General features: G+C 36.4%; 1 protein-coding gene across 1 annotated transcript in view; it reads right to left on the bottom strand.

Moving 5' to 3' along the window:
• Window positions 1-982: 982 nt before the first annotated feature.
• FSD1L (fibronectin type III and SPRY domain containing 1 like) overlaps window positions 983-18,050 on the bottom strand; it is a 48,337-nt gene continuing 31,269 nt past the window's right edge. Inside the window, exons 7-13 of the mRNA XM_081102992.1 lie at window positions 16,818-17,027; window positions 15,329-15,427; window positions 13,351-13,480; window positions 9,731-9,831; window positions 9,057-9,308; window positions 5,154-5,242; window positions 983-2,225 (exon numbers count right to left, since the gene is read on the bottom strand). Of these exons, the coding sequence (XP_080959118.1) occupies window positions 2,103-2,225; window positions 5,154-5,242; window positions 9,057-9,308; window positions 9,731-9,831; window positions 13,351-13,480; window positions 15,329-15,427; window positions 16,818-17,027 (1,004 nt within the window). The 3' untranslated portion in view covers window positions 983-2,102. The remainder of the gene's footprint in view (window positions 2,226-5,153; window positions 5,243-9,056; window positions 9,309-9,730; window positions 9,832-13,350; window positions 13,481-15,328; window positions 15,428-16,817; window positions 17,028-18,050) is intronic.

The raw sequence follows: 18,050 nt of genomic DNA, 5'->3' as shown, positions 1-18,050 counted from the left end.
GAATCATATGCACTCCAGCAGCCCCTGATTAGTATCTCCTTTCCCCATGCCCCTGCAATAGAAGCCCTCACCAGTTTAACATAATGGCCTCTGGCTTCAATATCAGTTGACACTGAATGGGATATGGGACATGGAGTAAAAAAGAGCATCCTTAGAGGAAGAAGGCACTGAATTAAAGACACATTTATATAAGACTTAATAGTAAACAATTTTATACAAGAATTTCTGGCTTTTTCTGTGTCATTTTTGCTAAAATATACATGTATAACAGTTCACAAAAAGCAGCTCCACCACTAAACCACTGCTTTCAGGTTTGACTCTGTGGAAGATAATTATAACTTTCTGTTTCCTCAGGACCTGGATAACCTGCTATAGGAAAGAGAACATCCAAAAATTTATATCGAAATCTTGGAGAAACAAAAACCAAAATTATATTTGTTTGAAGAATCAAAAGAATATCTATTAATATATTTCATTCTCAAAACTCCCTCATAGTCTTTATACTTTTAAAGACAATGGTGCAGATATGAATGTCCTCTTTAAAAACAATACCCAGTTCAAATAAAATTCCTCATTTAGATTTGTTTCAAAATGAACAAAACATCCTATCAGTAAGCCATAAAATTTAAGAAAGAATGAGCTATTCCTATTCCGCAGGCCTTTCTGTGGATAGCAACTGTAATGTAAGCAGCGTCGGTCACTCCTTGGAAGAAGGTTGTCATAGTACAACATACTTAAAATGAGAATGAATGTTAAAATGTTCCAAAAATTAAGGAACATACCAATTCAGATCTCTTTAAAACACTCAAGAAATTCTTAAAATACTACTGTAATTACAACTTTCAGTTTGGCTCAAAGGATTTGTGTTATAAATTTTAATCAACTTTTAAAAAACAGATATGTTCTCAATAAACATGGGTTTTACTAGTTGTTAACACATTTTTCCTAACTCTGGGGAAGATTATTCTATGTTGATTTTTTTCTAAGTAATGACTGAAAAACTTATATGCCAAATAAGTCAGAGACAGATTTTCCCCCCAAAATGCTTGTTTAAACCATTCCATATCTTATCAAAAGCATTTATAAATGACCAGTAAAGAATAGTTTTAGGCACCTCCCTTTAGAGCCTTTCTTAGGTAAAATTTGAGTAGTGTAGGTTTTCCACCTTCTATATAACTTTAATAAACATTCTTCCTACTAAAAATATTAAAAATCAATGTAAGTATTACCAGTTATTACCAAATCCAAGTGGGAATTTTACCAAAGATAACTACTAAAGATAGTGTTAAACTAGATAGCAAAATCAGAAAATATAAAGCTTTTAAAAATAGTACCCATCATCCAAAACGATGGAATGAAAAGCAGTCTAATTAAATAGGGCAACATATAAAGAATATCCTTTGCTATTGTTAGTGCAGCAGGTAAAACACTGAAATTTGGGTGATTTTAAGCTATTATGTCTAGAAACACTTTCTATCCACTCTTTATTCTGAGTTATAACCACAAGAAAAATACCACGACATTTAGAAAACAGACAATTATATATATTTTAGTCAATAAAACAAAAGAGGATAATTTGGCAAAACTCAACTTATTTATAATAGGGGGAAAACAAATCATTGTAAGAAAACCTGTCTAGAATCCCCAACCAATTTTAATTTTTTGGGAACCTCAGAGGACTGTATATTTTTAAAAGCTTCAGTGTAAGAAATAAATGATTTGCAGTGATAAGAGAAAAAAATAAAGACAAAAGGCAAGATTTAAATGCTTTTTCTTCAGGCCCTAGGGCTACCATATGTAACTAAATATATTAGAAGAGCCAAAGTAATCCAAGAAACACAAAGATGAGTTTCTATTCAAGTAACTATTTAAATACTGCCTTTTTCTCCATTTGCTCTTCAAAATATCAGTTTCTTGCTCAATCTCTGCTTGCGTCGATGACATTGCACAGTAGGTTCCTTTGAATACGTGGTACTGGATGCTTAATGCTAACAGATTCCAGGACTTAAAGCAGAACGTAGCAAACCTCATTTCCACCACGCGTAAGTTTCTATGATTAGACCACCCAAGCGAAAGGAGGGGTGAAGCATTCTGAGTAGGCATTACTGAGTAACAATGTTTAGGCTGCTAGCTGAACCAGTCATGCCATTTTCACTTTTCTGAAGTGTTCTCACAGCACTTGGAACCTGCATCCCAGTACTCAAAGAAAGTCCACCACACCAAACCTAAGAAAAGACAGAAACAAAACTTCAGTCAGATTTCAAATCAAATTAGAATTTAAATGAGCCTTAAATTTCCATCTGAAAGGCAAAATGCCACATATGTGAACATCAGTAAGTTGTAAACTGATAACCTTCATTTTTGAACTGAGGGGAAGTGAAAAGGCTAACTCAAGAGTCTTTTACAATCACAGAAGTCAGAGGGAGTCTTTGTGGTAGCAGAACCCCCTGGAGCTGCACACAGGACAGGGACCCAAGGGCTGCAGAAATGCAGAGGTGAAACTGGATTAATCTAGGCAAAAGGAATTGGCTATCATTACTGATCCTAACTTTCACAACTAAGAGAAGTGCACAAAGAGCCAACTTCCTTATCCCAGTAACAACTTTAGATTTTGATGAGGTGTGCCTTGAGATTATAGGAATCTAACACCCTCCCGTTAACAGTAAAATCCATTAGTTTCTTCCCTAGTGTAACAGTAATAATGCTTTTATAATTTTGTAAAGACTTCTGAGAAAAATAAAAATCCAAATAGCAATATCCACATACAATTGTCATATTCTATTTATTATCAGAAATATGAATGAGTCTATGAAAGATAAAACTGCTTTGCTTGAGAACAAAGAGCAGTGAATGTTTACAGTGCCTTTATTCAGAACTGCCAAAAACTGGAATGTCCAAATGTCCTTTAACTGGTGAATGGATGAAAACCTGTGGTACATACATATTTGGAATACTACTTAGCAATAAAAAAGAAGGGGCTACAGCCCAGCAGGTGTGACTCAGTGGTTGAGCATCAACACATGAACCAAGAGGTCATTGGTTAGATTCCCGGTCATGGCACATGCCCAGTTTTTGGGCTCGATCCCCAGTAGGGGGCGTGCTGGAGATACTTGATCCATGTTTCTATCTCTCTATTCCTCTCCTTTCCTCTTTCTCTAAAATCAATAAAAACGTGTTTGTTTTTAAATGGGGCTACTGACAAACACAACAACACAGATGAATTTCAAATGTACATGGGTGGACCTGGATGGGAGATTATTATGCTAAGTGAAATAAGTCAGAGAAAGACAAATACCATATGATTTTACTTATATGTAGAATTTAATGAACAAAGTACACTGACAGACAAAATAGAAACAGAGGCATGGATCCATAGAACAGACTGACAGATCTCAGAGGGCAAAGGGAAGGGGGAATGGATAAAAGAAGGAGAAGAGATTAGTCAAAGAACATATATGCATAGCCCATGGACACAGACAATAATGTGGTGATGGCTGGAGAGGGAAGTGTGGGAGCTGGGTGGAGGTGGGTAAAGGTGGGGGAAATAGAGGGCATCTGTAATAGTGCCAACAATGGGGGGGGGGAAAGTCTACAAACCATACAATTCCTTTCTATGATATTTTGGAAAAAGCAAAATTTTAGGGACTAAAAACTGGTTAGTGATTGCCAGGGCTGGGTGTGACAGGAAATGTCTACTACAAAGGAGCGTGAAGGAATTTTCTAAGGTGATGAAATGCTCTATGTCAATTATGGTGGTGGTTATACAACTGTATGCATTTGTCAAATCCCATAGCGCTGTACACTATTGTAAATTGTACCTCAATAAACCTGACTTTAAAAAAGAAAATTAAGCCTAACTGGTGTGACTCAGTTGTTGAGCATTGACATGTGAACCAGGAGGTCACAGTTTGATGCCTGGTCAGAGCACATGCCAGGGTTGCAAGCTCCATCCCCAGTGGGGGGAATGCGGGAGGCAGCCAATTAATGATTCTCTCTCACCCTTGATGCTTCTGTCTATCTCTCCCTTCCTCTCTGAAATCAATTTAAAAAATACATTAAAAAGTTAAAAAGACACTAATAAAAGAGGGAAAAGGAAAGCCAGAGTGGAGAAGATATCTATAATACATATGTCTGGCAAAGGACTCAGACTGTATAAAGAACTCCAATCAATCAATAAAAAATAGGAAGAAAACCCAATGGAAATACAGGCAAAAGAGTTGGAACAACCATTTCACAAATGAGTATATTCAAATAGTCAATAAACACATAAAAAGGTGTTCAACAGCAAGTAAGTGCAAATGAAAATCACAATGTAATATGGAAGAACTAGAAAGACTTAAATATAAAAGGACTATAGGACTATCAGGACTAATATAAAAAAGGACAATACCAAGTGTTATTCAAGATGTGGGGGAATTCAAACTCTCAAATATTGCTAATGGTAAATCAGTATAACTAGTGACTTTGAAACACTCTACTATAGTTGATCACATACCACATGATCTAACAACCCCAATCCTAGTTATATACCCAATAAAAAACATATGCATTACTAAAAGACATGAACTAGAATATTCATAGCAGATCTATTTATAAATGTCCCCAAAGGGAAACTACCCAAGTATCCAACTAAATTAGAATGGATAAATTATATGGCATAGTCATATAATGGAAAACTATATGAGAATGAGTGATCTACCACCACATATAATAACATGGATAAACTTCACAACCATGATGTTGAGCCAAAAGATATTGTATGATTCTACTTACATAAAAATGGAAAGGAGGAAAAATTTTTGGTATTAAAATTCAAGATAGTAACCTCTGTGGAGAAGGGCAGTAGGGGCTGGAAATGGGCAAAAGGGGCTTATGAGATTCTGGCAATGTTCCACTTCTTGATCTAGATGTTGGTTACAAAAATGAGCACAATCCTATGAGGAGTCATCAAACTGCATGCTTATGATTTGTGTCCTTTTATGTATTATCATTTACTTCAACAAAATATAACAAAAATACACAGACAATCACAGATTTAAGAAGTGGATTGGTGAAAAGGAGGGGAATATGAAGAAAAAAAATAAGATATTCTACTTCCCAATATGTTATTCTTAAAGTTGCCAAACCAAATAAAATATAAATTAGGTACTCACCATGAAACCAGGTAGTACTGGCTGAGTAAATTTTGTCTTAAAGGAATACAACAACTGTTTTGAGTTTGCATCATAGAAAGAAAGTTGACCTAAAAGGAAAAGAAAAAACCCCGATTATACAAAATATTATAACATCTAATTAAGGCTAACATAAATCATGCATAAAAGTAGCAACTAAATGCATATTTTGACATTAATTGTTTTTGCTACAAACTATAATGGCTGGACTTAATAATTTCTTACTGAAAATCAGTAGAAAACATGCTTAAGAAAAAGTCAAAATCCAGTTCTGTTTCTCTGATTTTCAAGATCTCCAGAGTGCTTCCTTAATCTGGCAGTATTCTACTTATTCAACTATAAACTATTTCTTTATCATTATTTAACAAATGGTTCCCCTGTAAAAACTAAGGTGATTTCTTCCTCATTTTTACTATAACTAGTTTCTACCCAAATCCTATCACCATTTAAAGTTTACTCTATTAAACTTTGTCTTCTAACTACTTGAAGCCATAGTCATACCTCAGTCTCTGAGATCATAGTGTAGTTATCATGGCTTCAGCTTTGTTGATTTTTAAAATCCTCTCACAGTCTATCTTTCAGTATGATCATGCAATTAAAATAATGGTCTATTTGACCCCCTAACTGTCCAATCTGATGGCCTCCTTACAACTGATATCACTTCTTCAAATTCTTATCCATGACTATGCTCTTGGTTTGTATCCTAACCCTGAGGATATCTACTCTTTTTCCCTATTCTAAATGTAGATGCTGGTCCAGGCTCTCCTTTCTCTGCCACCAGAGAAGAAATGAAACTAACATTTATACTACTATTAAAACACTGAGTGCTGCCCAGCAGGCATGGCTCAGTGGTTGAGCATCGACCCATAAACCAGGAGGTCACGGTTCGATTCCTGGTCAGTGCACATGCCCGGGTTACTGACTCAATCCCCAGTATGGGTCATGCAGGAGGCAGCTGACTGATTCTCTCTCATCATTGATGTTTCTCTCTCTCTCTCTCTCTCTCTCTCTCTCTCTCTCTCTCTCTCCTCTCTCTCTCTCACTTCCTCTCTGAAATCAATAACAAAACAAAAAAACCACTGAGTGTTTTACCTCAAAATATTAAGCAGCCTGAGATGGTCACAAAGTTGATAAACAGTAAAGCAGGAACGTTTAGTTGTTCTGTGCAATCTTCAGTAACCACTCTGTGATGCTATCTCTAATAATTAGCTTCGGCTCCTGCTTTTCTTCTGAGTTCTAACACTGAATTTCTAAATATTGCCAGACATGCCATAGTTTGTCCTGCTGGCATCTCATATTTCTCCAGGACTCTCTCTTTCCTACTGATAACACTATCATCCTCTTGTTGACCCTGGCTGGAAACTCAGCCATCTTCAACTCCTCTTTGTCTATCCCTCCAATCTATATTTAGTTTTCAAGTTCTATGAATTCTACCTTCATACCATCAAATCCATTCTTTTTCTTTATTATGTTTTAATCTTCACCCAAGGATGTTTTTGTAAAGTGATTTTGAGTGAAGAAGGGGGAGGGAGGAAAGAAAGGACAGAGGGGAGGAGAGAGGGAGGGAAAGAAACATCGACAGGTTACCTCCCATACATGCCCCTACTGGGGATCGAACCACAACCTTAGGTATGTGACCTGACTCGGATTTGAACCCGTAACCTTTTTTTAGTATACAGGAAAATACTCTAACCAACTGAGATATTCGGCCAGGGCAGCAGATATATTCTTTTTATTATAATATATATTTTTACTGATTTTAGAGAGGGAGGGAGAGGGATAGAGAGATAGAAACATCAGTGATGAAAGAGAATCACTGATCAGCTGCCTCCTGCATGCCCCGCACCGGGGATCAAGCCCGCAACCCAGGCATATGCCCCTGGCCGGAATCAAACCTGGGACCCTTCAGTCCACAGGCCGACGTTCTATCCACTGAGCCAAACCGGCGAAGGCACCAAATCCATTCTTTATTCCTAACTGCTCAGGGCCTACTAATCACTCAGCAAACACTTATTAAGGGCTTACTATGTACAAAGCACTTTCCAGGCAATCCTATATAATAAAACTCTAATATGCAAGTCGACAGAACAGTGGAACAACCAGTTGCTATGACACGCACTGACCACCAGGGGGAAGATGCTCAACGCAGGACCTGCCCCCTGGTGGTCAGTGTGCTCCCACAGGGGGAGTACCCACTCAGCCAGAAGTCGGGCTCATGACTGGTGAACCCAGCAACAGTGGCGGGAGCCTCGGCAGCGCTAAGGATGTCCATCTGATGGCTTAGGGGAGCAGGCCTAAGCCGTCAGCTGGACATCCCCCGAGGGCTCCCAGACTGCAAGAGGGCACAGGCTGCGCTGAGGGACCCCCTGAGTGCACAATTTTCATGCATGGGCCTCTAGTGTTATAATAATTGTATGGTGCCAGTTGAGAACTGGAAATATTGGGGGGAACACTTTGTAGGGTATGTGACTGTCTGGCCACTATGCTGTATATCTGAAACTGATACAAAATAATGTTTAATGTAAACTGTAATTGGGGGGAAATTATTTATTTATTTTAATTTTTAAATATATTTTTATTGATTTCAGAGAGGAAGGGAGAGGGAGAAACATCAATGATGAGAGAGAATAATTGATTGGCTGCCTCCTGCCTGACCCCCCCCCCCCCCACACACACACACATACACTGGGGATTGAGCCGGCAACCTAGGCATGTAACCTTGACCAGAATCAAACCGGGACCCTTCAGTCAGCAGGCTCATACTGAGCCAAACCGGCTACAGTGAAAAATTTTTTTAAATAAACAAAAATGACAGAGTGCTAGAAACTATGCTGTCAAATCACTGCCCTATGATGGCCAGAAGTTGTGTGTACTACTTTAAGAATCAATCTTTAAAAGAAATGTATTGATATAATATACAACCATAGGCAATTAGGGTTTAAAAAAATTAAGAGGAATGACTAATGGTCAGAGAATGTATAATCAGGGAAAAAGCAACAGTATTAATAGTTTTTAAGTAAATAAGGATTATCTTATAAATGTGAATTAGGGAACATAATTCTGTATTTCTTTTAAATATATTTTATTGATTTTTTTACAGAGAGGAAGGGAGAGGGATAGAGAGTTAGAAACATCGATGAGAGAGAAACATCGATCAGCTGCCTCCTGCACACCCCCTACTGGGGATGTGCCCGCAACCAAGGTATATGCCCCTGACAGGAATCAAACCTGGGACCCTTGAGTCCGCAGGCTGATGCTCTATCCACTGAGCAAACCGGTTAGGGTTAATTCTGTATTTCTTAAGATGACAAAATTTAAGAGCAATAGTCTCATAAGTTATTAGAAGACAAAGCGAGTCAATTTAAGTAAAACCTTCTAACCAAGTGCTATCTAACAATGAAAGAGGCTGCCTTCTAAAACATAAACTTCACATAAGAAGGTTCATCAAGCACAGAAGTGGCAATTGCTTGCAGAGATAATGTAAAACGGATTTTATACTGTTTAGTAGATATATTGGGTAATTACTAAGGTCTACCCCAACTAGAAAAATCTGACTCCACCACTCTTTATAGGTAATAAAACAAGGTAAGAAGGAATTAAAATGGACAAAATAAAGTTTATCTTTAAGACTAAAATTAGCAAATTTTTCCTTTCAGACTGAATTAGTATATTATAGACGAGTGCTTCTGTAGGGCTGCAGGCAGACATCACACACCTTTCCAGATAATTCTGGAGCTGAAATTATGCTTATGATTAAATAAATCCTGAGAGGTCAAAATATCCTTACCACAATGTTAATGGAAATTCTCTATAGATGAAAAGTGAAAAGTGCTGAAATATAAGCAACTATGGTGAAATGAATTGTGAGAAAATCAGTAAACTTACCCCCATCAAAATCACAGAATACACCTATTCTCTCAGGAACAGTAACATCCAAGGCTTTGACTTTGTTATTATGCTTTGCTGCAAATGTGTTTTGTAGCCAGTTGTTGACATGGATACACCAACTAGTGTTTGTTTTTCCTAACTGGTCAAATTTCCCCAAAGTCTTGTATGCTACTCCCACACTATAGGATTTACAATCCTTCTGGGCCTTGACCTCCCAATAATGTTGTCCGCTTTCAATAGCAGTGTCTCCTGCAAAAGACCAGAAGGCAAATTTGACTCTTACCTCTTCCTTGTGAGTCACAGAGATTTGTACCTATCTCTTGTCCCATAAAATGGCACAAAAATCTGATTCAGGATGTTAACATTTTACTTATATATTTCTTATTAACTAATTTTTCTGAATATAAAAAGCTTCAGAACTTTTCCTTCTTATTATCCCCTTAAGAGTTATACCTATATGTGCAGCACTATGTAAAATTAAGTAAGTTTTAAACATATCAATAATAAGACAATTTGAAAACTTGTCAAAGTAATTAGGCTTCAAGAGGGAGAAAATTCAGCAAAGATTCATTCACCAGAGGCAATCACTCAAGCTCTTGGTGAGTAGACAGTCCACCAGGATGACTGTGAGACCTTTAATATAAGATAATGAAGAACTGTATTTACCCTACCCAGCACTGTGTATGATTCCCCAGTAAAACGATCTCTGCTGCCTCTTACTGCAGGTGGCCTGGAGCCTACAGATGTCCGTTTGGGGGATGGTGTCCCACTTCTACATTAAGAGGAACGAAAAGAAAAACATATATTCGATGTAAATGTTTCATAAACTAAAATTACAAATTATGAAAGGAACCTTTGGAAAGTTTTAAAAATTATGTTGCACAAATAGCACCATTTAATTTTACATTAATTATTACAAAGAGTTGTCAATGATAAACACTCACGTATAAGAAGTCATCAACACAAAGCAAGCCAAAAACACTAATATCATGCAGACTGAGCAAGGCTTACACAAAGAATACACAGTTGAAATAAGAAACAATGCCAAAATGAAATCAGATACAAAGGGGAGAAAAAGAACTCAAGATAAGAGCTTTTATAGTTTACATTTCTTGCAGTTAAATTTAAATAGAAGCAAAGGCAAAAATAAGCGTATTACAATAAAAACTAAAGAAGTATATATTCTTGTTCTGGATCTTTTCTTCTTAAAAAAGTGAAACAGTGCCCTAGCCGGTTTGGCTCAGTGGATAGAGCGTCGGCCTGCGGACTGAAAAGTCCCAGGTTCGATTCTGGTCAAGGGCATATACCTTGGTTGCGGGCACATTCCCAATAGGGAGTGTGCAGGAGGGAGCTGATCGATGTTTCTCTCTCATCGATGTTTCTAACCCTATCCCTCTCCTTTCCTCTCTGTAAAAAATCAATAAAATATATTTTTTAAAAAATGAAACAGCAATTGCCCAAATCCACGCACAGGATAATGTCAAGTATTAAAAAGCATTTCTCCTACTAGAATGGACAAGATCCAACCTGACCTCCCTTACATCAGATTACATTGTATGGTAAACTGGACTGTCGTATTAGACCTTTCACTAACTCTCAACAACTTAAAATAAATCAAATCCCAAAGATGTTTAAAATTTCAATAATACTGAATCACTGCATTTAAAAACAAAGAATTTATAACTTACCAGTAGTAAAGAAATGAAGGCATGGAAAAAGAAAAACAGACGTAACTACTGAGAATGGCAGTTTAAATTTCAGAGAAAAGTTAAACAAGAACTCTGCCTCCACAACATTCCAGACTTCTGACCCAAAGTACATTTTTGCAAGAAGTACAACGGCTATTAATGTTAAACATGCCCCCCAATCTCTTTAACTATCTGAATTAAGGCTCTTTGTTACCTCTGCTCTGGATTGTTTTACCAGCTTCCGAACGATCTCTTTGCTACCCAATTCACTTTGTTCACTGTTACCAGATAAATGTAACTGTGATTCTCCTACTTTAAAATTTTCCAGTACTTACTTACTGCCTACACAACTCAGTTTGGCATTTCAGGTTCTTGATTTGGTCCCCATTTTGCTTTTCTAGCCCTCTCACCCCTAGAGAGCACTATCCAGTTCACTGCAGTTTCTGCAGGAGTTGCAATTCCCTGCCCCTACCCCCACTCATATGCATATCTGCATTCCTAGCTTAGGCACCTCTATTCAGAGATCCCCTAATTGGTGGGGATCCTCAGCAGAGACCCTTTCCACTGCCTCTGCAGGGACCTACAAGAAGGGGACAGGGATGAGGGTGTAATGTCACTTTGCTCCCCTCTGTCTCAATACTTTTCTATGTCTAACCTTTCCCATTCTTCCATCTTCTTGGCCTCAGGTCCATTAACAACAGGATGAGCCATTTGTTTGGGGCTTTCTTAGAAGATAGATGATATCCACCATCTATGATCTGCTCTGATTTACCTGACCCTCACCTCATTCTGTTGGGAAAAATGGAGCACTGGGGAGCTAGCAGCCTTTCCTTTGTGGCCTCTTGTTTACAGGATTATAGTCAGTGAATAAAAGGCTTGATTGTTACTTTCAGTTTGGGTCGGTGTCCTAATTGACCACTTCAGCACTTGGCAGATCAGAACCTCTTTCTTCCTGTAAATTCCTTTATTCCCACTTACCATTACACACACTCTCCACTTGTATTATTGTTACAGTATTTGTATATAGATATATCTCTCATCTACTTAAGTCAGGGACATTTTCTTGAAGGCAGAGACAATGGTTATCTCTATAAACCCCAAAATATCCAGCTGACATCCTAGAGTGAACAAATATTTATGGAAGGAATAAATGTATATAATATTCCAGAAGTAGCCTACATAAAAATACTCTTAAAAGGAGGGAAGGGAGAAAGAAAAAATAATATGATATGAAATTCTAAACATAAGCATTCAAAAAATCTTCAGGTGACCAAATGAAACTTTATAGACTACTAAATCTAGCAGCATTTTACAATTTATAATATACTAACTATGAAATCACTTTTGCCAATGAGTGAGTAAACTAGAAAAAAAGAGGAAGGTAATTTTGAAAAGAGGATACATTTTGGTTTCTGATAAAGACATGTGGATCTTCCAATTAGCACATTATTACTTGTGCAATTTGAATTGATTCATCTTTTTGGTACTTTCCTAATAATTTCACTTTATAACCTTTACTTTTCATCCCGATGCTCTAAAAAACTGCATGATTATTATAAAATACAGAACACCTCAAACCTGCCTCGTGTCAAATACAAATAAAAGCAAAGCTGTGAAGTTAGATATACTGAATATAGCACAACAAGAAAGATGCTAGGTATAAGTAAATGCAGAAAAAAACCAGATGAGGGAAAATAATTCAAGAAAGACTTTAAGCAGAGTTTATTTTGCTATCATATACAATGTAATCTAAATATTCAGCACACATTAAGGGTGTAAATTCAAAACATAAGCTACTAATACAGACAGTCTACACAGAGCAATATTTTAGCTTATGAAGGCTACTGCAATGGCTTCTGCTTATTGGTTAAAGGAAAAAAATTGAAGTTATTCAGCCAAGCTAAATGTACTAAGTCCTAGAACTAGACAAAGATCATCACCTTGTATGTCTCTTCAGTGAAGTAACAGAGGCACTGTCAGATAAAAATGGGCAACTGTTAAGAGTGCTTTATGACTTAAATTTAACAGCTTATAATAAAATCAGGTCAGAAGTCTGATGAGGAAATTCTTTTTTTTTTATTTGCTGTTGTAACTTACAGTGACATTACCTTATTTCAGTTAGAGGAAAAATTTCCTCTGTTAAAAAAGAAAGAGGCCCCATACTTTGAGACTCTAAATAAGTCTAGCAACAACTAAAGGTCCCAAGCCTCTGGTTTATAAGTTTGCTGATGGGGGGCAAGGCACTGGGCTTGTGCATGCTAAAAACTGCCATTCAAGGCAGACTTTCAGGTAAGACTGGTGATCTAAAATTTAGGAACTACTACTAGGAACTTCTCTCTAAGCACTTCAAGTTGTTATAAATATAAATTTAAAGAAATGGGATAGTGGAATAAAAACGTATAAGTAAGAAGAGAACTAAGAAAGAAACTAAGAAAAAGTAATGAAAATGTTAGTGACAAATTCAAGGACTGACCAACAATATTATATGTTTCACTTTCATGTTACTAACATATCACAAACCATATTGATATACAGAATAAGAATTTCATTACAGTATAAGTTACTGTCAAATAAGAATCAACAGATTTAAAGAACTAACTTACCTGCCCTTGTTCTCTTTTCCTTTAACTTTACTTTCTTGGCCTTTTCCTCCAGTAGGATCCCACTCTACACAGGTATCTTCAACTCTCAGGTTCAAATGGGATGATGAGCTATCCAAACTGAAATTAAGTGCTATAAAAAACATTTCAATTTTGTAAAAATGAAGCACATTCCCACTTTCTGAAGCACAACTAGCATCACATTATTTTCCTACCCAATTTTTTTTAACACTGTATATACAAAATATAGAAAGCCTAATGTTTACCTAGAATCAAGAATTCTTTTATCCTCTATTGTTCTATAAAGAGCACTTTAATTTCAACCTTGCAACTGATCCATTGTTCATTGGAGTCTTTATTTATACAATATTCTAAATACAAATTTACTGACCATAACCACTTCAAGTAATTGTCATGCTATGCAAGTAAGTTAATAGCTTTCAAAATCTCCATGTGAGCAGACATGAACTTACAAAAGGAAAAAATAATTCAGCTTTTCAGTAAAAATGGAACTAGAATGCCTTAATAGATAGGTTACTAAAAAGTTAGGATTAAGCAAAATTGAGACTCTGCACTACAAAGAATGAACTGCCTTAAGAAAACAGGGTTGCCCTAGCTGGTTTGGCTCAGCGGATAGAGCATCAGCCTGTGGACTGAAAGGTCCCAGGTTTGATTCCGGTCAAGGGCATGTACCTTAGTTGTGGGCACATCCCCAGTAGGGGGTGTGCAGGAGGCAGCTGATCGATGTTTCTAACTCTATCCCTTTCCCTTCCTCTCTGTAAAAAATCAGTAAGATATATTTTAAAAAAGAAAAGAAAACAGGGTTGCCCAGTTGGTATGGTTCAGTGGTTGAACATCAACCCATGAAACAGATGGTCATGGCTCGATTCCTGGTCAGGGCACATACCCAGGTTTTCAGCAACTGATGATTATCTCTCATTGACTAGAGGCCCAGTGCACGAAATGCCAGCAGGATACTCCCTCCCTCGCCTCCCCCACCTGCCGCTGGCTGCCACTGCAGAGGCTGGGGCCTCCCTCCCTTCCCCCAGCAGGTCCCACCCCCTGGTCAAACTCCTGGACGAACTCCCAGTGGAGGGGACAATTTGCATATTATGCTTTTATTATATAGAATGTTTCTATTTCTCTCTCCCTTTTCCTTCCTCTCGCTAAAGTCCATAAAATATATATGTATAAACAGGGTTAACCTCTGTATTAGCTATTAGGTAATTTAATGCATGTGAGGGCATTCACATTTTTGAGAGAATGAAAAAGTGGATCTAACTCAAAGGTGCCATCAATTCTCAGTTACTTGTTAAAATGGGAAGGCTGGTTTAAAAAAAATAATTTAAAAAAAGAAAGTAAAAAATCCTCAGGCAGTTCTCTAATGTGTCATATGATGGAGAAGGATGGAGTAAATAGTGGCAGAAAAGGTATCACCTCCAAGTCACCAGAGAGACCAGACTTACCAAATACCACAGCATCCAAATGAAAAGACATGGGTTTCAGTCCCAGGGGTGTAATCCTCACCCCCCCCCCCCTCTCTCTCTCACACACTCACTCACACACACACACACACACACACACACACACACACACACACACACATATGCTATTCCTTTTATGGGACCTCAACTGAGTCATAGAGGCTAAGGTAAAAGGGATAATACTGTATAGTTGTTTGTTTTTAAAAAAGACCGGCTCCAACTGTGAGAAAACACTGGACACATCTCAATGATGTTTATGTATTTATACTAAACTGAAATTTGTAAACTAAGCACCCACCTGAGAATATAACACTATCATCTCAGTCTATTTCACCTATCTGAATACCATGATAAAGTAAAAACTAATGAAACCACTACTATAGTTCTAATTTCTCCATCTTAAAATTCCTATTGTTGGGAATTCCGGGTCGGGGGAGGAGGGATAGAACCATGCCTCAGATAAATCCAGATGCTGCATACATAGCTACTGACCTTACCTTTGGTCTCCAGAGTCACTGGGTCAGAACACTCTCCAGCCACAGCTTTGTTACAAGCTCGTACTCTGAAATTCATATACTTTGAATCAAACCTTAAACCTGAAAAAATGAAAATGGTTTTCAGATATGAAAAGTAAAGGAATCTACTCTAAAAGTAGGAGTATGAACCTTCAGACAGACATTTTTCCCTTTGTGAAACTTTCTCTTTACTCAGGAAGATTATAAATTTATGTTAAAACAGTAGTAATGCATGAAATCAGAGGAATAATGATTTATCTATTGTTTTCTTCAAAATAAATAAGTTATACAGTTTATCAATGAATTTTTTAAAACATAGTGATAAGAGATTCTGTCAAGCCTCATTAAAAGTAATGTTGCATTCAAGGACAGAAGCTGGAATTTAAAATAACATTCAATTTCTAGAAAGTAAACTCCCTAAGGAATTTTATATTTATGAAACACTGTCATTTTTTAAAAATATATTTTATTGATTTTTTACAGAGAGGAAGGGAGAGGGATAGAGAGTTAAAATATCGATGAGAAAGAAACATCGATCAGCTGCCTCCTGCATATCCCCTACTGGGGATGTGCCCTCAACCAAGGTACATGCCCTTGACCGGAATTGAACCTGGGACCCTTCAGTCCGCAGGCTGACGCTATCCACTGAAACAAACCGGTTAGGGCAACACTGTCATTTTTTGTGAAATATAAATTTAAAGAAAAGTGAAGCATATGGATTAATAGCAAAACTCTGAAGTTAGTCATGTCTAAATTAAAATAGTCTAAAAATTACTAGCTGTGGGACTTTCAACAACATAACAGAGCTATAGTTTTGAATCTGTAAAACAGAAATAATAAAACCAACCTCATAATTCTACATAGTAAATGAGATGTTATTATACTGGTTATTTGAGATGTACTATGTAATACATTTCAGCCTGGCTTCTGACAAATGTTCAGTGTTCAATAATGGTAAAGTTACTAATGTTATTGATCATCCATAAGAAGCATTTACTAACTCAGGCAGCATTAGGTCATTTCAAATACCCAAGGTCCCCTATATATAGAGATACCTTTTTAAAGACTTTGAAAAGGCTAACAAACAAATTTCTAATACCAAGTCACAGTTCTACTCTAAGTATTACTGTGAAGGTAATCCTAAAAGGATTAAAGGCAATAATATTTGTGGTTCTGTGTGTACATCTAGAAAGTTGACAGTTTTTTGGATGATAGAAAACCAAGGTAAAAATTAAATGTTATTCTGAAATATTGTTTCCAGAACATCCCTTCATGCTTGTTCTACATACATTGTTTTACCAGGTTGCAAATATCCAGAAGTAATTTAAATTATGGAAGAGAAATTCACTTCTATAATGAATACATAAAAAATTGGCTAAAGAAACTTAACGTTATCTTTTAAAGTAACTAAGAATATTTTCTTAATTACATTTATTTTCTGAGAAAGATTCATGAAATGCAGTCATTTTACCTGAAAGTGTATATTCAGTACCCTTAATATTATCAATTATGTCCCAGCATCGCTCATCCTTTACACGTGGAAGTCCATCAAAATTAGTTTTCCTATATTCCAGTATAAAATGATCAATCTTATTATCTTCTTCTGGCATTCTCCAAGCTACTGTTACAGCATTGTCAGCCACCAAACACTCTACTGGATCTATCTCTGGAGCTTTGGGGACTGAAGGAAAAAGAAAAAGGCTAATTTATTCTGGTACTAATCCAATATTTATGTCTGTCATTCAAACTATGGTTTTCATGTTGCTTTTGAACTATTCAATTGAATCAGGCTAAGAGAAGAGATATCCTATAAATACAATATATTTTTCAAAGCTCTGTTTAAAAATTCATTTTTAAAAGTTTTTTCATAGACTTATTCAAAGTTTATTAAATCCTAGTTGGCAAAAAGCAATTCAAACATGCTAAGAATAAAGAATCAAGAATTACTTGTTACTTCTCAACATGTACTTTTAATCTATTTCAAACAGCTGTAGGCTATAAATTAAATCACTATTGAGAAAATAACTTGCTTTAACTCCAATAATTAAAATAATTCAAAATATTTTCAATGTATTTTAAAAATCTTTGTTTATAAAATAATTGTAATTCCTCACACTAAACAAAAATGAACTCCTCAATACCCAAATACTTATGAACTTTAAAGTGTTTTTCAGAGTTTTCTGAATCATCAAAATAAATAGGGATAAATGAGTAACAATTAACATGTATGAACATGAATCAACTTCTTTTCCATAAAAGAGATTTTTCCATAGATCCTCAACATTAACAGATGTTTCATTTACATATCAACAAGCGAATTGGAGATTGTGATCCTCCACTGATACGAATGTCTCTGAAATGTGTGAAACTGTGCAGGTATTATATTTAAACATTTTGTCACTGAAAAAAGTTTTAGTGACACTGCTATCTAACAGTGTATTTAAAGTTTAAGTAAATGCAGTAAGACAAGAAAAGGAAGTAAAAGGTATATAGATTACAGAGGAAGAAATATAACTGTCTTTGTTTGCTGATGACATGATTATCTATGGAGAAAACCCAAAGAATCAATGAAAAATTTCTTGGAATTAGCAAGAGATTATAGCAAGTAAGTAGCAGCCAGGATTAAAATCTAAGAAGTCTGTGTGCAGGATCCAGTGCATTACATTGTGGTGTACTGCTGTGTCAAACTAACAATAAAATATAT

This window comes from Myotis nattereri, assembly GCF_964212035.1.
Source record: "Myotis nattereri genome assembly, chromosome: 12".
NCBI classification, from domain to species: domain Eukaryota; kingdom Metazoa; phylum Chordata; class Mammalia; order Chiroptera; family Vespertilionidae; genus Myotis; species Myotis nattereri.
The sequence above is the reverse complement of the archived record's forward strand: the minus strand, read 5'-3'. Positions and strand labels throughout refer to the sequence as shown.